Source organism: Theropithecus gelada, chromosome 10 (genome assembly GCF_003255815.1).
Source record: "Theropithecus gelada isolate Dixy chromosome 10, Tgel_1.0, whole genome shotgun sequence".
NCBI classification, from domain to species: Eukaryota; Metazoa; Chordata; class Mammalia; order Primates; family Cercopithecidae; genus Theropithecus; species Theropithecus gelada.
The window spans coordinates 48,542,966-48,567,401 of NC_037678.1; the positions used below are offsets into that span (position 1 = coordinate 48,542,966).

A 24,436-nucleotide genomic window follows, 5' to 3' on the forward strand; every position below is an offset into this window, starting at 1 on the left:
AAAACTGACTTGAGTTTTCAGAGCCTCAGTTTCCCGACCTGTAAAATGGGAGTGATGATAGTACCTAACTTGTAGATTTGCTGTTATACTTAAATAAAATGTTTCTTGTTATAGACATTTATCCAAATAAATAAATAAAATGTTATACATAAATACAATGCCTCTTGTTACATACATTTATCCTAATGCTGGGAAACAATCCATGAATGTTAGCTATTGTTTTTACAGCTTGATATCATCAGGCTTTGTGTCCCACCCAAATCTCATCTTGAATTGAATCCCCATAATCCCCACGTGCCACGGGAGAGACCAGGTGGAGGTGATAGGATCATGGGGGCAGTTTCCTCCATGCTGTTCTCATGAAAGTGAGTGAGTTCTCACAAGATCTGATGGTTTCATAAGGCGCTCTTCCCCCTTCATTTGGCACTTCTTCTTGCTGCCTTGTGAAGAAAGTTCCTTGCTCCCCCTTTGACTTCCACCATGATTGTAAGTTTCCTGAGGCCTCCCCAGCCATGCTAAACTGTGAGTCAATTAAACCTCTTCCTTTATACATTACCCAGTCTTGGGCAGTTCTTTATAGCAGGATGGAAATAGACTAGTACACAGCTGTAGCAAGTGAAAGTTTTAGCTTTGGCACATGAAAAAAAAAGATAATTCTTCCTAAGAAGTTTTGACTATTGTAATACAAACGTGTGTATGCATGTATGTTTAAATATATAACTAGAACTCTGATGAAGCAGCTTGTTTTGACTAGAATATTTGGTACTTTGAAAATTATAAACATTTCTGAAACTTGCTTGGCCCGGATACTTATGCTTCTTACAATAAATTGATTTATATCACTACTATTTTTAAAAGTCTTCCTAGAAAAATCAAGTTTGTAAATTAAACTATTGGAATAATTCCTTTCCTTATGGCTTACATTTAAAAATACAAAATAGTAATTATATTAGTAATATATTAGTATAACAAAAATGACTACTGTTTACCAAACACCTATCATCTACCAGTCCGCAGTAAGCACTGTCTGGGCAATATTTCATTTAATCCTCAGAATCACCCTCTGAAGAAGGCACTGTTATTTTCATGCCCATTTGTAAGAAAACTGAGGCACAGAGACAGGAAACAACTTTCCTGGGTTATCCATTTAAAGAGTGAGCAGTTAAGAGCCAAAGCCAGGTTCCTCTGATCCACAATCCAAGTTCTTAACAATTACACAAAGATGGCACTGGAAGTAAGTTTTTAATCACATATACAGATAAAATGACTGTCTTTTAAAAAACATGCAGCACAAAATATTTTTCTACACTAAGAAAATCAAAAATTTCAGCTCTACCTTCTAAATATTTTGGAGCTGCTATTGTCATTCTTACTTGATTTCTTTTTAATTTTCCTTAAATTCTTTGATTTTTTAAAAATGAAAAGTAACATCTCTTTGGTATGTCATCTTTTTGCATTTTTTTAACTTTTAAGTTCAGGGGTACACGGGCAGGTTTGTTATATAGGTAAATTTGTGTCATGGGGGTTTGTTATACAGATTATTTCATCACCCAGGTATCAAGCCTGGGTGATGAAATAGGTATTATTAATACCTGGGTGATGAAATAATATCTATTAGTTATTTATTTTTCCTGATCCTCTCCCTCCTCCCACCCGCCACCCTCCAATGGACCCCAGTGTTTGTTTCTCCCCCTGTGTGGCCATGTGTTCTTATCATTTAGCTCCCATTTATAAGTGAGAACATGCAGTATTTGATTTTCTTTTTCTGCATTACTTTGCTAAGGATAATGGCCTCCAGCTCCATTCATGTTCCTGCAAAGGACATGATCTTGTTCTTTTTTATGGCTACATAGTATTCCATGGTGTACATTTACCACATTTTCTTCATCCAGGTTATCATTGGTGGGTATTTAGGTTGATTCCATGTCTTTGCTATTGTAAATAGTGCTGCAGTGAACATATGCATGCATGTATCTTTATAAAAGAATGATTTCTATTTTTTGGGTATGTACCCAGTAATGGAATTGCTGCGTGGAATGGTATTTCTATCTTTAGGTCTTTGAGGAATTGCCACACTGTCTTCCACAATGGTTGAACTAATTTACACTCCCACCAACAGTGTATAAGCATTCCTTTCTCTCCACTACCTCACCAGCGTCTTATTTTTTGGCTTTTTAATAGTATCATTCTGACTGGTATTAGATGGTATCTCATTGTGGTTTTTGATTTGCATTTCTCTGATGATTAGTAATATTGAGCTTTTTTTCATATGCTTGTTGATTACCTGTATGCCTTCTTTTAAAAAAATGTCTGTTCATGTCCTTTGCCCACTTTTTTATAGGGTTGTTTAGTTTTTCCTTGTAAATTTAAGTTACTTATAGATGCTGGATATTAGACCTTTATCGGATGCCTAGTTTGCAAACATTTTCTTCCATTCTGTAGGTTGCCTGTATACTCGGTTGATAGTTCCTTTTGCTGTGCAGAAGGTCTTTCATTTAATTAGGTCCCATTTGCCAATAATTGCTTTTGTTGCAATTGTTTTTGATGTCTTTGTCATGAAATCTTTGTCCATGCCTATGTCCTCAATGGTATTGTCCAGGTTGTCTTCCAGGGTTTTTATAGTTCTGGGTTTTACAGTCAAGTCTTTAATTCATCTTGAGTTGATTTTTGTATATGTTGTAAGAAAGGGGTCCAGTTTTAATCTTCTGTGTACGGCTAGCCAGTTATCCCAGCACTTTTTATTGAATAGGAAATCTTTTTCCCATTGCATGTTTTTGTCAGGTTTGTTGAAGATTAGATAGTTGTCGGTGTGTGGTCTTATTTCTGGGTTCTCTATTCTGTTCCATTGGTCTATGTGTCTGTTTTTGTGCCAGTATTATGTTGTTTTGGTTACCGTATCCTTTAATGATACTGATTTTTCCTATCAATGAGCATGGAATGTTTTTCCATTTGTTTGTGTCATCTCTAATTAGCAGTGGTTCATTATTCTCCTTGTAGAGATCTTTCAGCTCCCTAGTTAGCTGTATTCCTAGGTATTTTATTTTTTTTGTGGTGATTGTGAATGGGAGTTCATTCCTGATTTGGCTCCTGGCTTGACTGTTGTTGATGCATGGGAATGCCAGTAATTTTTGCACATTGATTTTTGTATCCTGAGACTTTGCTGAAGTTGTTTATCAGCTTAAGAAGCTTTGGGGCTGAGACTATGGGGTTTTCTAGATATAGGATCATGTAGTCTGCAAACAACGATAGTTTGACGTCCTCTCTTCCTATTTGGATGCCCTTTATTCATTTCTCTTGCCTGATTGCCCTGGCCCAGACTTCCAATACTATGTTGAATAGGAGTGGTGAGAGAGGTCATCCTTGTCTTGTGCCAGTCTTCAAAGAAAATGCTTCCAGCTTTTGCCCATTCAGTATGATGTTAGCTGTGCGTTTGTCATACATGGCTCTTATTATTTTGAGGTATGTTCCTTCAATACCTAGTTGATTGAGAGTTTCTAACGTAAATGGATGCCTAATTTTATTGAAAATCTTTTCTACATCTGTTGAGATAATCATGTAGTTTTTGTCTTTAGTTCTGTTTCTGTGATGAATCACATTTATTGATTTGCATATGTTAAACCAACCTTGCATCCCAGGGATAAAGCCTACTTGATCATGGTGGATAAGCTTTTTGGTGTGCGGCTGGATTCAGTTTGCTAGTATTTTGTTGAGGATTTTTGCATTGAAGTTCATCAAGGATACTGGCCTGAAGCTTTTGTTTTTGTATCTCTGCCAGGTTTTGATATCAGGATGGCCTCATCAAATGAGTTAGGAAGGTCTCCCTCCTACTCAGTTTTTTGGAATAATTTCAGTAGGAATTGTACCAGCTCTTCTTTGTACAACTGGTAGAATTTACCTGTGACTCCATCTGGTACTGGATTTTTTTATGGTTGGTAGGCTATGTATTACTTCCTCAATTTTAGGGCTCATTATTGGTCTGTTCAGGGATTCAATTTCTTCCTGGTACAGTCTTGGAAGGGTGTATATGTCCAGAAATTTATCCATTTCTTCTAGATTTTCTAGTTTATGTGCATAGAGATGTTCATAATATTCTCTGATGGTTGTTTGTACTTCCGTGGGGTCAGTGGTAATATCCCCCTTGTCGTTTCTGATTGTGCTTACTTGAATCTTCTCTCTTCTCTTCTTTATTACTCTAGCTAATTGTCTATTTTATTAACTTTTTTCAAACAAAAAAACAGCTCCTGAATTCGTTGATCTTTTGAATGGTTTTTCATGTCTCAATCTCCTTCAGCTCAGCTCTAATTTTGGTTATTTATTGTCTTCTGCTATCTTTGGGATTTTTTTGCTCTCAGTTCTCTAGTTCCTCTAGTTATGAGGTTAGATTGTTCGCATGAACTCTTTCTAACTTTTTGATGAGGACATTTAGTGCTGTAAATTTCCCTCTTAACACTGCCTTAGCTGTGTCCCAGAGATGGTACGTTGTGTCTTTGTTCCCAGTAGTTCAAAAAACGTATTGATTTCTGCCTTAATTTTATAATTTACCCAAAAGTCGTTCAGGAGCAGGTCATTCAATTACCATGTAATTGTATGGTTTTAAGTGGGACAGTCCTGTTGATATCTCTCAGGGCCATTTGATTTAGTGCTGAGTTAGGTTTTGAATATCTTTGTTAATTTCCTGTCTCAATGATCTGTCTAACATTGTCATGGGGTATTAAAGTCTTCCACTACTATTGTGTGGGGGTCTCAGTCTGTTTGAAGGTCTCCATAAACTTGCTTTATGAATCTGGGTGTTCCTGTGTTGGTTGCATATATACTCAGGATAGTTGTATCCTCTTGTTTAATTGAACACTTTATCATTAAGTAATGCCCATATTTTTCTCTACTGACCTTTGTTGGTTTAAGGTCTACTTTGTCAGCAACTAGGATTGCAATCCCTATTTTATTCTGTTTTCTATTTGCTTGGTAGATTTTTCCCCATCCCTTTATTTTGAGCCTATGTGTGTCATTGCATAGGAGATGAGTCTCTTGAAGACAGTATACCAATGGTTCTTGGTTCTTTATCCAGCCTGCCACTTTATGTCTTTTAATGGGATCATTTTGCCCATTTACATTTAAGGTCAGTATTGATATGTGTCAATTTATACTGTCATCAGGATGTTGGCTGGTTATTTTGCAGACTTGTTTATGTAGTTGCTTTACAATGTCACTGGTCTGTGTACTTCAGTGTGTTTTTGTAGTGTCTGGTAATGGTCTTTCCATATTTAGTGCTTCCTTTAGGAACCGTTGCAAGGCAGGTCTGATGGTCACAAATTCCCTCAGCATTTGCTTGTCTGAAAAGCATCTTATTTCTCTTTTGCTTATGAAGCTTAGTTTGGCCAGATATGAAATTCTGGGTTGGAATTTCTTTCATTTAAGAATGTTGAATATTAGTCCTCAGTCTTTTCTGGCTTGTAGGGTTTCCACTGAGAGGTCCACTGTAAGTCTGTGCTTCCCTTTTTAGGTGACCAGGCCTTTCTCTCTAGTTGCCTTTAGCATTTTTTCTTTCATTTCAACTTTGGAGAATCTGATGATTATGTCTTGGGGAAGATCCTTTTGTGGAGTATCTTACTGGGGTTCTCTGCATTTCCTGAATTTGAATGTTGGCCCCTCTAGCTAGGTTGGGGAAGTTTTCAGGTATGAACTTCTGAAATATGTTTTTCAAGTTGATTCCATTCCCTCTATCTCTTTCAGATACCCCAATCAATCATAGATTTGGTAGGCTTTGGACTGATCAATTCCCTGGAATTCTCTCAAAGTCACTGCGAATGTATTCAATTTAAACTGGCATAAGCTGGGGAAGAGTGATTTACTGGCTTATGTAATGCTAAAGTTCAGCTTCAGGCACAGCTGGATCTAGATGTTTAAATGACATAATTGGGCATCGGCTCCCTGGATTTCCAGGTTCTACTTTCATTTGTGCTGATTCTCAAGTGTACCTCCTATTGGTTTGCAACTCTTTTTTAATAAGGGTATCAAAAGTTACAGGATTTATTTTTATTAGTCTAGCTTATGTCACCTGGGAGGGGAGCATCTGAGCAAAGGAAATAGAAGCTCAGGTGATGGACTTGGGTATGCACCCACCTAAATTTGGAGAGCAGAGCTTCAGTTGCATGGAATGTATCACCTAAGAACTCTAAGTTCTTACAAATTGTCAAAAACACTTTACCCATTTTCTTATATCAAGTGCTACTGTTTGGATTTGTTATAATCACTAAATGCATTGAAGTCTATTCCAGATACCTGGATGTAAGGAATTTATTCTTTTTCAAAGCAACATATTGGCACTTTAAAATAAAAAAGGCTGTCTATGGAAAGTACTTTGTGTTTTTCAAAGACTTTTTCTCTGACTATAACACTCTTACTTACCACTAACTCCTTTGCTTTCTAGTCAGTGGATAAGGAAGAGAGGAATTAAAAGGAAGGAAATAAGTTGGTGCTCTTGGCATTTTGAAAAGCCCTTCCCTGTTTTGAATCTTAGCATTTCCCTTTTTGTCAACCATTCTTTCTTCTCCTGGCATGGGCCATTCCGACAATTCATTTATATTCACTCTGGCACTTCAGCCTTACTTGCTAACTTTATACCCTGATGCATCCACCTATCACTTACTTATTCTCCCTCTTTTTTTCTTCTTTAGTATAGTATTTGCCATCATTATAAATTCCTGAATCACAGAAAAAAAGGTTAAGAAGAGCTAGAAGATCAATGTGCTGACAGGGTGATTTCCTTCAGTTTCAGGTTTATGAGAAACCCCTAACATTCATCCCTGGGCTTGCCCCCAGACGATTTCTTCCCTGTCCCTCAATGCTTAATCCAGCTCACTCTTCCCTCTTTTTTGTTTGTTCTTTAGACACTGCGAAGACACTAGAGTTTGGCAAAAATAATTGCTAATGGAGGCACGTGTGTGTGTGTGTGTGTATGTATTTCTCACTACATATTAATGAGCAATATGAATAGATCAAAGAAATCTCAATTCTTCCCTTTCTTTTTCTGTCTTCCTGCAAACATATTAAAAAGTGTCTGACTACAGATGTATCAAGCAAAATGCAACGTTGTCAAAGGCATGTGAGAAACCTGAAAAGATATCACAGTATCTGTCAATTACAAAGCACCTATTATGGAAAAGGCATTGTGCCAGATCCTTTGCATGACTTTTCTTCTTTAAGCATTACAACAGCCTTGCAGGAGACTATCAATATTCCCATTTTACAAATGAAGAGACTCAAAGATTTTTGGTGATTTACCCATTATCACACAGCCTATCAGTAGAGAATCTTCATCTTTAACTGGGATCCCAACATTCTTGGTGTTCTTTTTTTCCTGACTATTACACTCATTTATAATAGGGTCCTAGAAAAGAAGGACCCTTTTATCGTTAATGTAGGTCAAGGCAGAGGTCAAAGGAGAAAGGGTGGATGTTGGAAACAGTGCCCTTCCCTGGAAGGGTTGGCGCCTATACCCACAGACACAGTCTTGGCCAGATAACGCTACACCTTTAATTCCACACTAGCCTGATGTCTAATTTGCCTTCTTGTGTAGACATCTGCTCTTCCAGCCTTTCAAAGAGAAACCTTCTGAGTACTGTATTTTAAAAATCTTCCCATATTCTTAACAGTCTATGCTAATACAAGTCCTTGGTAAGACAGAGAGAGCATGAACTTAGAAGTCAGATTTCTGCCTGAAGCCAGACTCTGCTGCTTACTAGCTTACTGGGCAGCCAGGGGAGGGTATACTAACCTCTCTGACTGTCAGTTTTCTCACTCATGAATAATGATAATAACTAATGTTTGTGATATTTATTAAGCACTTAATATATTCCAGACACTGTTGTACTTGCTTTAAGACTATTAACTCATGTAATCTTTGTACAAAATTACAAGGTAGATTCATTATCCGTCTCCATTTACCAGAAAGTTGAGGTACAGAAAGTTAGATAACCTGGATTCAAACAGACATTTCGGCTCAGTGCTTCTCAAACGTGATTTTGTCCTCCAGGGGACGTTTAGCAATGCCTAGAGATATTTTTGGTTGTCATGATTGGGACATGTGACTGGCATCTAGTGGGCAGAGGCCAGGGACGCTGCTAATCAGCCTATGATGCACAGGACGAACCTTCATATCAAAGAATAATCTGGTTTCAAATGTGAGTAGCGATGAGGTTGAGAAACCTTGTTCTAGCTCCAGAACCCAAGCTCCTAATTGCTGTACTGCCTCCCGGTTGACATCGTGACAATATGCTGCTCACAGAGTTCTTACGAAGATAAAAGAAGATTAATTAACATTGACTGTCACTCATTCCACACCTGGCAGCTAGTGACTTTCCATTAAGTAGCTTTCCCTCCTCACCAACCTTGCCTTCTCCTCTCCCAAGAAAAGCAGGGTCCAGGGAGATCTGGAGAGCTAACTTCTACCTTTCAGAATGACCAGAGAACAACACAGTTCCAGTTTGCAGTATGGCTTTTGTATAAAAAATGTCTGGAGTCCGTTATTAGTGCCTGAATTTCCCAGCTTGGCTGAATAACCGCTGTTTATGTTTATGTTTACAGTCGACTTGGGAATAAGTGTCAAGACGGATAATGTGGCCACTTCTTCCCCCGAGACAATGGAGATAAGTGCTGTTGCGGATGCCAACGGAAAGAATCTTGGGAAAGAGGCCAAACCCGAGGCACCAGCTGCTAAATCTCGTTTTTTCTTGATGCTCTCTCGGCCTGTACCAGGACGTACCGGAGACCAAGCCACAGATTCATCCCTTGGATCAGTGAAGCTTGATGTCAGCTCCAATAAAGCTCCAGCAAACAAAGACCCAAGTGAGAGCTGGACACTTCCGGTGGCAGCTGGACCAGGGCAGGACACAGATAAAACCCCAGGGCACGCCCCGGCCCAAGACAAGGTCCTCTCTGCCGCCGGGGATCCCACACTTCTCCCACCTGAGGCAGGGGGAGCAGGAGGAGAAGCTCCCTCCAAGCCCAAGGACTCCAGCTTTTTTGAGAAATTCTTCAAGCTGGACAAGGGACAGGAAAACGTGCCAGGTGACAGCCAGCAGGAAGCCAAGAGGGCAGAGCATCAAGACAAGGTGGACGAGGTTCCTGGATTATCAAGGCAGTCCGATGATGTCCCTGCAGGGAAGGTAAGTGTGCCAAGGTGTATCCACTTGGTTCTGAACATATGCTCGGGGGCACTGATGGGATAAGACCACTGCACATACGCAGTCAGTCACCCTGGGCCTAGGCAAGGTAGCAAGCTGTTGACCCGTCTAGAACAAATAGCACATTGTAGCAGAGTGTCACCCCGATGTTTCTCTGGGTAGAAACATCTGTATGAAGAACAATAACAGCTGTGGCATCTGTTTTATGTAAAAGAAAAGAGGAGGTGAGTTACATGCAGATGAATTTGTCCATCCATTTTTCAAAGGCGGAAGTAGACAGGTTGCATTTACGATCAATAGATTCTGGACGGAAAGGCATTAGTGGAATAAAAATGGTTCCTAAAAGATGCTACCTAGTCTCTGTAGTTTGTTGACATGCAGACTTTTGTTGGAACACATTTCCTTTCTTACTCTTAATGGCCTGAATTGATATTAACTATCTTTTGCACTATGGTATGTGTTTGAATAAAGAGATTTTACAGCTCTGGGCAGACTCTTTAATGTACTAATTCTTTTCCAACAAAGAGGAGCATAATACCTTTGTAAAAATTAGGGGGATTTTTTGTTTGTTTATTTTGGAGTTTTTGTTTGTTTGTTTGTTTTGGTTTTCAAAGAAGGTATGCTGAATCAGTCACTTTTTTTCCTGAGCAAACAAAGGCAAGCTCTTTTTGACACTAAAAAGAGCATTTGCTTTTAACCTTGAGAGAGCTTGTTTGTATTCAAGGCAGGAAAAGAACTCCTTAAAACAAGAAGGAAGTAAAATTTGATACATTATAGGTTTAGGGCGTGCATTTCCTTGGTTAACAGACTTTTAAAATAACAATTTTTTCAAAATTTGGGAATAAAGTTAAGTGCCACTAGCAGACTTTAGAGCCAGGAAAAAATTGGACGAACTCCAAATATATTTGTCTTAATAACAATGCAACTTTGCACTTCCGAAGTGCTAATAATTACACTTGCTGTCATTTATCGAAAATGTTCAATGTGCCAGGCTCTACTCTAAGCACTGTATGTAAATTATTTTATCGAAAATATTCAATGTGCCAGGCTCTACTCTAAGCACTGTATGTAAATTATTTTCCTTAACGAAAATGAGTATCATGTTAATCTGTGGTTTTAATGCATCCAGGGTGCTGTGAAGAATTACATTATGAAGACTGGGCACCACTGAACACTCTGGAGGGTTACAATTGGGAAAAGATAGTCGGGATCATGTGTTTTAGGCTCTTACTGTCAGCATTCTTATGGTTTCTATACATTTTGACTCAGAGCTTATTTCCAACATTTCTTTCAGAGTTTAAAAATTTTCCCTTCAAACACGCACTTTCCAGTTCGAAAAGCCAGTTGAATAGCTTGCCATATAATTTAAAGTGAGTCTCCAAATGCATCCAGGCATCTGCTCCTTACTGAGTGTGACACTGGGCCAGGCACAGGTGAGGCACAGGGACCACAGTGGAGAGCGAGACACAGAGTCTCCGCCCTGGTGGAGTTCACTGTTCAGTGAGAGAAGTGAATAAAGAAACCTGCAATTGCAATGCAAGATGCCAAGTGCTGTGCTGTTGGAGCAGAGAGTGGGGGAAATGCCAGACGCCAGGAGAACTGGGCTCCATGGCGCAGGGAACATTCCATCAAATGCATGAACCGGGACCTGAAAGTTACGTGTACAGAGGCGGTAAACTGGTCATCAATATTCCTGCATAAGGGAAAAACTGCTTATTACTTGTGCCTGAGTGGGGAAACCATTCTCATTATTGGTCATAGTCTTCTAAAGCCATTTGAGGTTGTGATTTTTTAACAGTCATGTGTTTCTTTTGCTTGGGCATCCAAAGCCTATCCATTGGCTGAGTTAGGAGAAGATTGAGTTATTTATGGAAAGACAATGAAGGAATGTGTTTTACTCATCTTTGCACAGGTGTCCAGTGATTCATCCAAATCCCCATCTTTATTAAGTAAACCAGTTCAGCATAGGATAGCCAGCCCTCCAATGTACTCAGCCATAAAACCTCAACACACTCAATCTATTTGTAGTCTAAGAAAAGCGAGGAAAAGTTTTGGAGTTGTGATTTATTAACTCAGCTTTCTTTATTGAAAAAGAACTCTTAGGGACAGAACCTCAATTTGAGTGGAATGTGTTCCAAAATGAGATTTGAGTCAGAAAATGGGAGCTTGTGTTGGGAACATGGCAGGTATCTAATATAGCAAAGCCCTTGTGTAATATTTTCAAGTTACAATGATCTCTCAGAAGACCCAAGAATTGTAACTGTCTTCCTTTCTGAATAAGTGAATTCGCTCCCTCAGATTCACCAATGAAGTCTGAATCTGATTTTGTTACATTACAAATTTCCATTTTTTTCAGTGATATTGAAATTTGAAACACTGAGTGCCCACTTTGTAGTATGTACATATGAAACACAGAAAAGTTATGAAATAGCCATTTCTCCCTCAGCCTGTGAACTTGTGGATATCCAGATGCATATGCCTGCAAAGATTTTTAACAACAACAAAACAGCCTTCTGATTGTCAAGGTTTCTTATCTGACTCCCGGCTGCATAGTTCTGTATTTAGCGGGGAAAAAAGCAATTGTTCTATAAATGTAATGAGACAATCCAACCCTCAGAAAGTAACATGAATAAAACTTCTCAATCAGTGGCTTTTTTGGTGGGAGTACCACATTGTGCATGGATGGACGTCAGTGTATTGATTCAGAATTCTTAGGGTGAATTATGCCTTGGGCTCAGCCGCGTCCACTGGCCCCCTCCAGGAGCCCTTCCCCCCACTTTTATGGCTTGCTCCCTGCTGGATTGGAATTCCAACCACAAACCCACAGAGCTGTGAATTAGGAGAAAGATGCCACCATTTCATCCTGGGGGAAACACACAAATCTTCTGTGTTTTCAGAACGACAATCTTATTTTTGTGCCTTATAAAACTACATTCAGGGCATAGCATAATTAAAACAAGGCAAGAATTCATGAACAAATGAAGCATTTACTACATAGGCCAAAGAAAAGATAAATTATATGCCTGAAAGGTTTCACTGAGCTGTGATTCACACAAACCAATGTGTTGGCAAGGATGAGGTTTTTTTCCCTCTCCCCACAACAACTGAACCAGAGCTGTAAGATATGCATTTAAAAGATTCATCACACACAAAAAATAATCACATAATGCAAACTTGACTTTTATTGGTTAAAAATAAAACCCACCAAATTTCTGTTATCAACACAGTACTTCCAGAGTTGTATTTGTGTTGAGTGGGGGTGTGGGGTGCTTAAAGTGTTGCCAGGCAGAGTTTCATAAGATTGAAGAATATCTTTTTTCTTTTAAAAATGTAATTAAATCCTACAGGCATTACTTTAGCACCAGCCTTGTGCAAGGCATTTGAAAAATAAATCATGTTTCTAGACTTTCAAGGAGTGTATAATCTAGTAAGAGACATAATATTTTAAGAGACATTGTGATAAGTGCATCAGTCCTCAGGTTGGCTCAGGCTACTAATAATAAGAACAATATTCTGTGCTTTCACTTCCCTTCTTTTTTCTCTTGAACACACTCCATTCAGGCTCTTGTCACAGCCGCCATGATGTTGCAAATTCCCCACCATCACCCTGGTTGCCAAATCCTATAGATCTCTGTCTTTGTCCTAGTAGATCTGACCTGCAAGTTGAATCTGACACAGTGAGTGGGTGGGCCACACCTTACTGCTTGAAACAGCATCCTTCCACCTCCCTAGCTACTTTTCCTTCATCTCCTTTGCTGGATCTCACCCTGTAAATGATGGACTTCTCCAGGGTTCACTTCTTGGATATCTCTAACTACGCTTATTTCCTTGAAGGTTTCCCTCAGTCCCAAAGGTTTAAATACTGCTATGGGTTGGCAAGTTCCACATTTACATCTCTGGCCTGGATCCATCCCTGAAGTCCAGACATGAGTCTCAGCTGCCTCCTCTTCCATGTGTCTGCCTGAATTTCTACATCCCCACTTGGCTGCTCACTAAACTCCAATGTGTCCAAAATGGAACTCTTCATTCGTCACCTAACAACAATAAAAACAAAATGCCCACCGGTTTAATTCACAGGGTTGTCCCTCTCAGGGCATGACAACTTCATCCTGCCTCTACTGTTTAGTGGTAGAATTGGAATTAAAGAACCCAGGTCTCCAGAGTCCTTTTCTACATGGTATTTAGTGTGAATTAAATGGTAAGCATCATAGTCAGGTAGCCTAGGTTTCCTCTCTACCTCTGTCACCTACTGGCTGTTTGACCTTGAGCAAGCTACTTCACCTCCTGAGCCTCAGTTTCCTCATCTGTAAAATGGGGATAATAATAGTATCTAGCACATTTTCACATTGTTCATGCTTTTAGAGATTAAATGAAATAGGCCATATAAAGTACTTAGCACAAATTGCATTTTGAAAAAAAAAAGAGTAATTAGCTATTACTAGTATTGTGGGTTTTCTCCCTGCTACCTCATATTTTATTTTTATATTTTGCCTTTCCCTTCCATAGTCCTCAACCCAAACTCACAGAGATAGCACAGTTGACTCTAATTTAAGAGTTGTATAACCAAAGGCACAAATCCTAACTTGGGTGAGAAGAGTATAAAAGTTGAAAAATTATTTTTGAAACAATAGAAATGTTAGTGTCCATGCCCATAAGCCTCGGTTTCTTTGTCTGACATTTAAGGCTCTCCACAATCTTTCCTCTGCCTATTTTCCAACTGCATTTTCCACCCTTCCCTTAAATTTCTCTAGTCAATATGGCCAACACCTGACCTGTGCAAACGCCATTTTCTCCGCCTTTGTCTCTTTCTGTCTCTGTTTATCAAACATTGACTTGATATTCAGCGCCAGGTTCTCCATGAAGCTAACCAGATATCTCCACTCTTGGATGATTTCGGACAGCATGAATCCCTCTCGCATTTTACGTCAAATTCTGTGATTAAATCATTTTGAAGAAATCAGCTCATTAAGCCATCAAACCTGACCAGGGAATTCCTGTATTTTCAACCGTTTTACAGACAAAGAAGTCAACAGTTCAGAGAAACCAAATCATTCCTGACGCACAGCTAAAAATTGGCACAGCCAAAATTGTCCATCTCCAAAGCCCATAGTCTTAGATAGTCAACGTTTCTATTTTTGCCAATTATTGAAACTTGTTCAATGAAGTTGCAACTTGAAGCAATGAAATTCAAAGATACTAGCATATGCAAAGTTGTAAATACCTAAAATCCCAAGTGAAAAATAAAAACAAAAAGAATTACCCAATTTCAACATTAGAAGGCTAAGTAAATTATTAATTGTTTCTTATTTTGTGTTGTTTCTGCCTTATGTCCACAAGGCCATGCCTTTTCAACTGGTAAAGAGAACTAGCCACCCAAAAGACTTTGTCAGTGCAAAGGGAAAATCCATCTGACATCATGCAAGTTTTGGAGTAAACAAGGTCCTCAGCTATACCACTGGGATTTTGATGCATTTAGCAGTAAGAGATGCTTAATATGAGATGTTTGCTGTGGCAGAGATGATGTGGAAGTGTTAGGAGCCTGGGTGACCTGGGTATGAGTCCAGACTCTACCACTTAATAGCTGTGTGGTTGCGCTAAATGACAATAATTGCCCCATTTTTAAGTAATTCATTATTTCTAGGCTGTGTAGTAAGCATTTTGCATACATTTTCTGCTTTTATTCTTAAAACAACCCAACAAAGTAGGTATTTCTATTGCCATTGAACAGAGGAGAGAACTTGGGGAGAACTTAAGTTACCTGTGTAAGGTCACAAAGCTAATTAGTGGGAGAAGTGGAACAAAGAGCCATCTGTCACCTAAGCCTGTTATACTCAATCATTTCAAAACCTGTGTTTTCATCCACAAAAGGAAGCTACTACCTGCCCTAGGGATTTTTGTAAAGTTAGAAGATAATATAGGCCATCAGTAGTAGTAATGCTAAATAAAACGGTATATTTTCTAAATTGTTAGAAACTTAGAAATGAATAATTATGAAATAGATCAAATGGCTTTTCAGAGTGATGGAGTTTGAATAGTGTATCATTTAGGGGTTGGTAATATATCATTTTTACTTTGGCTGCAGGAAACACACACACACACACACAACACTCAATTAATTAGTGGTTCACTTAACAAGGAGAATGTACTATTACTTGCATGTAATAAGAACCCTAGAGGTAGGGGAGTTCAGGTTGCTTCAACATCTTCGCAGCCCCCACTAAACCGCCTCAGTCTTACTCTGCTGGTATCCTCCATTATTGCTTAGTCCCTAGGCTTAGTCCCTTGTGGTTTTAACATGATTCCAAGTATGCAGAAATACCTCTCTTTATTGTGCTTCATAGATGCTGCATTTTTACAAATTAAAGGTTTGTGACAAGCCTGCATCAAGCAAGTCTATCAGCACCATTTTTCCAATGGCCTGTGTTCACTTTGTGTCTTTGTGTCAGCATTTTAGAAATAAAGTTTTTGTTTTAATTTTTATTTTAAGTTCTGGGGTACACATGCAGGGCATACAGGAGCCCCTAGGTGACCTGCATGTGTACCCCAGAAATTAAAATAAATGTGTGCTGTGGTGGTTTGCTGCACCTATCAACTCACCACCTAGGTATTAAGCCCAGCATGCATTAGCTATTTATCCTGATGCTCTCCCTCCCATAACCCCCTGACAGGCCCCAGTGTGTGTTGTTCCCCTTCCTGTGTCCATCTGTTCTCATTGTTCAGCTCCTGCTTATAAGTGAGAACATGCGGCGTTTGGTTTTCTGTTCCTGCGTTAGTTTGCCAAGGATAATGACTTTTAGCTCCATCCACATCCCTGCAAAGGACATGATTTTGTTCCTTTTTATGGATGCATAGTATTCCATTGCAGTTCTACTCACAATAGCAAAAACATGGAATCAATCCAAATGCCCATCAACAATAGACTGGATAAAGAAAATGTGATACATATACACCATGAGATAAGGCATTTTTAAATTAAAGCATGTACATTGTTTTTTTAGACATAATGCTATTGCACACTTAATAGACTCCCGGATAGTGGAGAACTTTTATGTGCACCGGGAAACCGAAAAATGTGTGTGACTCTATTGTGATAGTCACTCTATTGCAGTGACCTGGAATTGGACCTGTAATATTTTTCGATGTATGTGTCATAATGTCCTATAAATAAGAAAGGAGTTTCCTAAAATTTATCCTTAGATCCCTTTGGTGAAATTGAGTCACGTGTCTGTGTTGAAGTGCAAATAGCTATCAGCTAGCATTTTCAGTTTTTTCAGTAGAAAGAAGGTTCTTCCAGCAAAGATAACATGCCACAGATAGAAACCAGATTTATCTTCTCTACCTAACATTGTCTGGAAATCATTAAGTGAATGGAGCAAGTAGAAGCTGCTACAGTATCCACCTATGGTAATTCATCTGAGTGTATTCATTACATTAGTTTTGCAATTTAACTGTGACCCCATAGTAAGAACTAGACTTTACAACTTGAGCTGATATACATGTGCATACGTGAAACAAAGAATTCATGAAGTAATACTATTCCTGCAGCCAGTAACCCCTGCAGGGATTTTGTATTGTTTTCTATTCTGTTTGATTTGTTTACTGCTGGTTTTGACCCACTAAATTATTTTCCAATCTACTAATGATCACAGTCTGAAATTTGGAGAACGCTGTTCTGCTATCTGACCGCTTTGACACATTGAGACAGTTATCTTAAGGTACATGGCCGTTTTTTATGCAACTGAGTATTCCCAATGCCTGGCATAATGACTGGCACATGTTGGCATCCAATAATGTGTGTTAAATGAACCTGACAAGAATAAGGGTGGTACACGTCATGTGTCAACTTTTCAAAGAGTGTTAGGATGTATTATTGCAATGTCATTATCTGGTCTGCCTAAACAACTTGAAACAGTCATTTCAAAATATACACGGTGTATATGATTTCACTTAAACTTTAGAATCATAGTACAATAGATTTGTACTATTTACTTCATATTTTAAATTTGGTCTTTAACATATCATGGCGTTAATCAGTGGAAATATCTAGTAAATTTTTTTTGCAATTAATTTGTAAAACAAGTTTTGAGTTATCATTCCCTCTGGTGTCGTCCCATCCGATTCGCTCCCTCAAAAATTATAACGGCTATAACTTATCAAGTTTACTAAGTCACGGAAAGATAAAGTAACTTGTGCAAAATCATAGTGCTAGAAAGTGGCAGGTTGGAAATTGGTCACCATTGCTCACACACGTAACCACTGTGCCTATTCAAAGAGATGGAACACTTTAAAACTTTTGAAACATCTTATATCTTTCAAAATTTCTAAAACTAGTATTAGGGTTCTCCAAAGGGACAGAACTAACAGGATAGAGGTATATATTAAAGGGAGTTTATTAAGGAGAATTGCCTCACATTATCACAAGGTAAAATCACACTGTAGGCCGTCTGCAAGCTGAGGAAGGTAGGAAGCCAGTAGTGGCTGAAGTCCAAAAGCCTCGAAAGTAGGTAGGCCGACAGTGCAGCCATCAGTCTGTGGCCAAAGGCCCAAGAGCCCCTGGCAAACCACTGGTGTAAGTCCAAAAGTCCAAAGGCCGAAGAACCTGGAGTCTAATGTCCAAGAGCAGGAATCATCCAGCACAGGAGAAAGATGAAGGCTGGAAGACTCAGCAGACCAGCTTAGCCCACCTTCTTCCATCTGCTTTGTTCTAGCCATGCTGCCAGCCGATTGGAAGGTGCCCACCCACATCGAAGGTGGGTCTTCTTCTCCCAGTCCGCTGACTCAAATGTTAATCTCCTCTGGCAACACCCTCATAGACACACCCAGAAACAATACTTTACCAGCCCTCTAGGCATCCTTCAATCCAATCAAGTTGACACCTAATGTTAACCAGCACACTAGTGCTTCCCAAGTTGGTCTGTGGAACATTAGTCCAATAAGATGGGCCTATAAATAGGGCTCCGCTATGGAATAATTTCAGAAAATCTATTTGCTTTATAGTCTCTACTGAAGATTCGCAGTGGACATCAGCCTTCTAAAGGCTCTGAGAAGTCCTGCAGCAAGCATGCCTGTTTTACTTTGTTTAACCAAGTGTTTCTCAAACTTAATCATCCATGTAACTGTTGGACCTCTAACAAGGTGGCTCAATTTTCCAAGGAACGGTTCTTCTAGAGAATGTTGAGCTAGGCATTTAGACCAGAAGTTGTATGATGTTGGCTGTGGGTTTGAAGAAGTAAAATAACATAAAAAACATAAACCAGAAGTTGAAAAGTAGCCACCTGTAGAATGCCTCTAGCCACAGATACGTCTTACTTGGCCTACATAGTGTTTTAAATAATATTTTAATTCATTAATTATATTTTTGAACTGACAAAGTTGATGATATTTTAAAGCAATGATATGTCAATACAATTCTATATTTCAGACTTCCCCACAATGGGTAGTTTTGCCCTATATTTGCAGACAGAATGTGAGTTGTGACTGTCCCTTAAGATGGGGCATCCACTCTCCAGTTTACCAAATGATTCCCAACAGCGCAGCCATGTAGGTTGTCCTTCGTCATAACACTTGCTTTGGTATTTTTCTTGGGTACAGTTGAGAATCAAGTAAATACACCCATCATGGACCACTTTACTTCCTTCATCGTTCATAGCACTTATAATTTGAAGCTACTTAGATGACCATCTGTCATTCCAGCCTGAGAGTCTATCAGGCAGCCAGTGTTGGGCAATATATAAAAGGGGTGGATACTTTCATTGATTCATGCAACAAATATGAGTATTTTCTTTGTGCCAGGGATGATTTTAGGCTCCACAGCAGGTAGAACATTGTACTTCATGGGAGCTTTCCTTCTAGTGGAGAGACCAGCAATTTAAAAAAGAAAGAAAATTAACAAGCAAACACTTCCAGAGTTTAGAAAGAACTCTGAGTGAAATAAACAGAGTTTTGAGATAGAAAGTGGAGAGAAGAGTGAAAATTACAACTGGGTGAGGAACAGAAACAGAGAAGTGTTTAAACAGTCAGTGAATAGGACGCGCCTTTTTCTTTCTTTCTTTGCACAGGCCAAACAATTCTTAGAAAGTCTGCAGCCTAATTCTGGCGCATTCAAAACTGTTTTCTCGCTTCGGGGAAGTGTTTGTTAAACAGATGACGAATGTGTTCTAGGCTGTGGATTATGAGTTTTTTGTATTTCAAGGCAGGTTTTCTGGTGTGGTTTTTTGTTTGTTTGTTTGTTTGTTTTGTTTGTTTCCATAACATTGGGTACTTTTCCTTTAGTAAACATGAAATGCTGTTAGCAGTCTGGAAGGTTGTGCGTGTTAGGAACTAATCATGGAACAAAAGAATCTTCCACAAATCCCTTTTGCCCAATGTGGCTTACCTTCACTCACTCTGCCTGCAGCAGTATTTCTCCATTTTAAATCATACATATTGTCCAGGCGTGGTGGCTCATGCCTATAATCCCAGCACTTTGGGAGGCTGAGGCAGGAGGATCGCTTGAGACCAGGAGTTCAAGACCAGCCTGGCCAACATAGTGAAACTCCATCTCTACTAAAAACACAAAAATTAGCCAGGCATGGTGGTACACGCCTATAATCTCAGCTACTCAGGAAGCTGAGACATGAGAATCACTTGAACCTGGGAGATGGAGGTTGCAGTGAGCCAAGATCGCACCACTGCACTCCAGCCTGGGCAACAGAGTAAGACTCCATCTCAAAAAAAATAAGAAAAAGAAATCACATGTAAGTGGACTCTACTTAAGAGTGTGCCAACTCATGTGTCCTTAGGAATATCCCCAAAGCAAAACCTACTGCCCAAAGGGAAACAAGAGAAGAACATTTTATTGCTTAATTCTCTACCCACATTTTACTTGCCATTGGAACTCAAGTTGACAGATTCACTTACCCCTCCAGCAGAGGAGTTGCTGAGGGAGAAAACAGAAAATGCACACTAGCTTTATATGGGAAGCAAGTGTGTGTTGCTCTCTTAGATAGATTTCTTTCCACCCTCCACCTACGTCAGCAACAGACAATGGTTTATTTAATCTTACAAATGTAACATCTCCACATCAGTTAATAACTATGGATTAATGATGATGTACCATGCTAAGGCCCTGGGCTACACTTCTGCTGCCCCCATGTGAGATGAGCCTTAAATATCCTGAGGTTATGTCCACAGGGTAGTAAAACAGGTAGTGATGTTTTGATTTACAGTAAAGAGTATCACACTGGATAATTGGTCCAACCTAGCTTGGTTCAATTAGTATAAGCAGCTAAAATTAACATTGCCTCTCTCTTCCCCAAAAGAGGAAGAAAAATGGCTAAGTGGAACATTTTTATATCTGTGTTATCCAGACTAAATTCCCATCTCAGAAAAGATGCCAGAGGACAATGGAAATCTAGATTTCTTGGTTTTATATTTTCATGTTATTTTATTTCCCTCTGAACTCTTAGATAATTTCTTGATCAAATACCTGGACCACTAAGAAGCTTGTTTCCACCATGGCACTTTGGCATATGCAATTTTAAAGTCTTCAAACACACATGCTTTCTAAATGAGCAAATCTGCGTTTAATAATTTATTGATTGGTAGATCAGTAGGGTGACTATAGTTTATTGTACATTTCAAACTAGCTAAAATAGAATAAGTCGAATGCTTTTAGCATAAAGAGAAGACAAATATTTGAAGTGATGAATTCAAGTACACTAATTTGATTTTTACAAATTATATGAATGTATTAAATTATCACACGTACCCCAAAATTATGTACATCCATTATGCATCAATCAAAAATGTTTTAAAAGAATGTATTGAGAACACAATCAATATTTTATTCATGGGGCTATAAAATTTTTCCAGTATTGTGTATAAGAAAAAAAGCTGAAATGAACCAATAGGTCTTCTATATTGATTGGGATACACCCTTACACTAGACACCATAAACAAGGGTGACATAAAAATAGAATTGGTCAGGTGAAGAAAGCCGTAATATAATGTTAAATGAGAAAAGCAGATTTCGAAATAGCACATAGAAGAATCTCCTTTGGGTAAAAATGATCTCTGCCTGCTTGTGCCATAGATCTGTCATTCCCCCCAGAGAGTAGCGTGGAATAAATAATTGCAAATTGTTGACAGCAGTTGACTTTCGGTAATAGAATAATTGATGCATTTTGTTTTACTCTTTGTTCATCTGTATTTTCTCTTTTTTATAAAAGGAGCACTGTAGTGAACCACCAATCTAAGTAAAAGTAAGAAAATATCACTATCTAGGTAGTTTCTTGATTTCTCCCCTAGGCTGCATTAAGAGGCTGAGGATTCCTGAGCTGTGTTAGTTAGAAATTGCCACAGGCTGCTAGCAACGGTTCAACAAGAGGTTATTTTCGTCTAACAATAATTTCCAAACTATGCCATCCAGAGCTTATGTGACAATTGATTGTTCAGAAAGAATAACAACTTTTTAAATATATTTATAGCTAATGTGTAATAATCTCCAGTAGGAAATCAGAGAGAGAAATTTTGTCCTAACTGGGCAGATTTGAAGCCCTTTCATAACTGGATTTCCTATGGTTGTGCTGTCTGTGTTCTTTCCCTGTTTTTGCCATGGGCTTGAAAGATGTGAATGCATTATTTAAAAAACTACTCAATGAATTTTTATCAGTTGGTGTAAATTGGGTAGGAGTAGTGGAAAAAATAAAAGTACAGAATTACCTGCATTAATATATATTTATATACAGTGTAGGTATAATGTATATACCTACATTTATATATATACACATGTATACACACACATACACACACACACACACACAGTGACTTTGAGCGCTGTAGTAAAACAAACTTTAAAAAAAAAAGTTTGGGCATCTTGGCTCATGCCTGTCATCCCAACACTTTGGGAGGCCAAGGTGGGTGGATCACCTGAGGTCAGGAGTTTGAGACCAACCTGGCCAACATGGTGAAACCCCGTCTCTGCTAAAAATACAAAAATTAGCCGGGCGTGGTAGCACATGCTGTAATCCCAGCTACTCAGGAGGCTGAAGCAGGAGCATCACTTGAACCTGGGAGGCTGAGGTTGCAGTGAGATGAGATTGCACCATTGCACTCCAGCCTCGGCAACATCTCAAAAAAAAAAAAAAAAATCATAGTCTGCTTAGGAAATTCTGAGATTCTGCAAAATATCTTTAGTATTGGTCTTCACATTCCTTCCTGCTTGCATATTAATTTGCTTTCCTTTCTAGGCAAACTGGGGGACAAATTCTATCTTCAAAAATTAATCAAACCCTATTTTTCTTCCTGAATCTGACAATGGCTACCTGCAGGTAACAGTGTTTTCAGAAGAAGAAAAATGGCTCCATGACGGTCCAGAGACCACTGTTGCCCAGCAAATCGAACCCTCTGTGCTTGTGTGATGTTCTCTGGGGAGAGGAAGCAGAGCCTTCCCTTTTATCCCAGGCAGCACGGGGCTCAAATTGCTAACAGATGGAAAGGAGTGGAGTCATGAGTTTCTGTACTGTTCAACATTTTTCGGACAAATTTTTTTGTGCTCACCTGTACTTTCGGTACTGATTCGTAGTATTAAGACTCGGAGTAAAATCAGTGCTGCCCAGTGAGGAAGTCTAGATGGAGCAGAGGCATCACAAATCATTCCAGACAAGGCTTTTTAAGCCTTACCTTATATTTTCACTTGAACAATGTAGATCTTGCTTAAAGGAGTCAGAAGTCCAGCTGACAATACACAGTTGAAAGAAAGTGCCAGAAGTTCCATATGGGCCTTATTATAGACAATCAAATTATGACAAGGCGGCATTATTCTTCAACATGACAAATTGTAATCACTTTAATAGTGTTCCTGTCTGTTTGCTCTTTGAAGCCAACAAGAAAGAAAATATATATAAACTTCTCACACAGAGGTGAAAAACAAGCCAACACCACGGACACCTGTTTGCTTAAAGACAGTTTCCAGGTATTTCCTGGAGAATGTTTCTGTTTCCATATAATGTTGTTTGCCGAGAATGATTTGGAGGCCTGGTGAGAATGGCAGCAGCACCTACAAATGACACGTTTAAAGCACAGGCCACACGCTGGTGGCCTGAAGGCTGGACTCTCATCCCAGCTGGGCTTAGTTTGGCCCTTTTGATGTTTCCAAATTTTTTTAGTTATTCATGCGTATTTTGCTTTAGTCTTCATTTTAAAATGTAACATGTTCACTCTGTTCAAAACAAAAAAATTATAAAATGCCACCCAGTAGATAATTACTGTTTGTATTTTTTAATGTATCTTTCTAGGGTTTCTTTGAGCATGTATAAGCAATAAAAAGTGTATCTTTTTAGGGTTTCTTTGAGCATATATAAGAAATAAAACATAAATTCTTATTCTTTCTTTTTTACACAAACAGTAACATAATATGCACTCTGTTCTATTCTACTCTTGTTTTCAGTTAACAATACTTTCTGTATCCGTAGGGAGCTTCCTCACTTGTAACGCCTGCAGAGTATTCTGTTGAATGGTTGTACCATGAATTATTTAACCAGGACCCCATTAATGCCCTTCGGCTGGCTTCCAGACTTTCGCTATTAACCTCACTGCAATGAATAACCTTGTACATTTGCTATTTCACACGTGTGAGTTTAGGTTTATCCTCTACATCAACTCTTAGAGATGGAAATACTGGGTAAAAGAATATATTCTTTTTTACAGTTTTGGTACATAATGCCACATTGCCCTCCATCGGGACTGAATTAGTTTATACTTGTAATAGCAACACATGACTGCCTTCTTCACACAAGCTTGGCCAATGAATGTTTTTGTAAACATTTGGATTTTTTACTTTTCAATCTTTCTTTTCATGACTTCTGGATTTCTAGTCATACACACAAAAGCCTTCTCAATCCAAAATGAAAAGATGTTCTCCATGTTTCCTTGTAGTATTTTTAATCCATTTGGATTTTATCCTGGCAGAGGGTTGAGTTGTGACACCAAGTTAATTTTTTTCCAGATGGCTGCTCTGTTTTTCCTACATCTTTTATTTAAAAGTTCTTCACTTCAATAGACTTTAGGTATCGTCTTTAGCATATACTGAATTCCTCTATGTATTTGGAATTTTACCATCTTGTTATCATCAGCCATACAATATATGTATGTAAGCCTGATGCTAACATATGTTGTATGGTTGATGGTAACATATGTTGTATGGCTGATGGTTACAAAGTAGAAAAATATACAGCAGAGAAAAGGAATAAAGTGGCAGGAACTTAAAATAGGAA

The 24,436-nt window shown here is 38.7% G+C and overlaps 1 protein-coding gene across 4 annotated transcripts in view; it reads left to right on the forward strand.

Moving 5' to 3' along the window:
• BCAS1 (breast carcinoma amplified sequence 1) overlaps positions 1 to 24,436 on the forward strand; it is a 128,909-nt gene that overhangs the window by 34,122 nt on the left and 70,351 nt on the right. For all 4 annotated transcript variants that reach the window (XM_025398904.1, XM_025398905.1, XM_025398903.1 and 1 more), the window contains exon 4: positions 8,584 to 9,164. In XM_025398904.1, the coding sequence (XP_025254689.1) occupies positions 8,584 to 9,164 (581 nt within the window). The remainder of the gene's footprint in view (positions 1 to 8,583; positions 9,165 to 24,436) is intronic.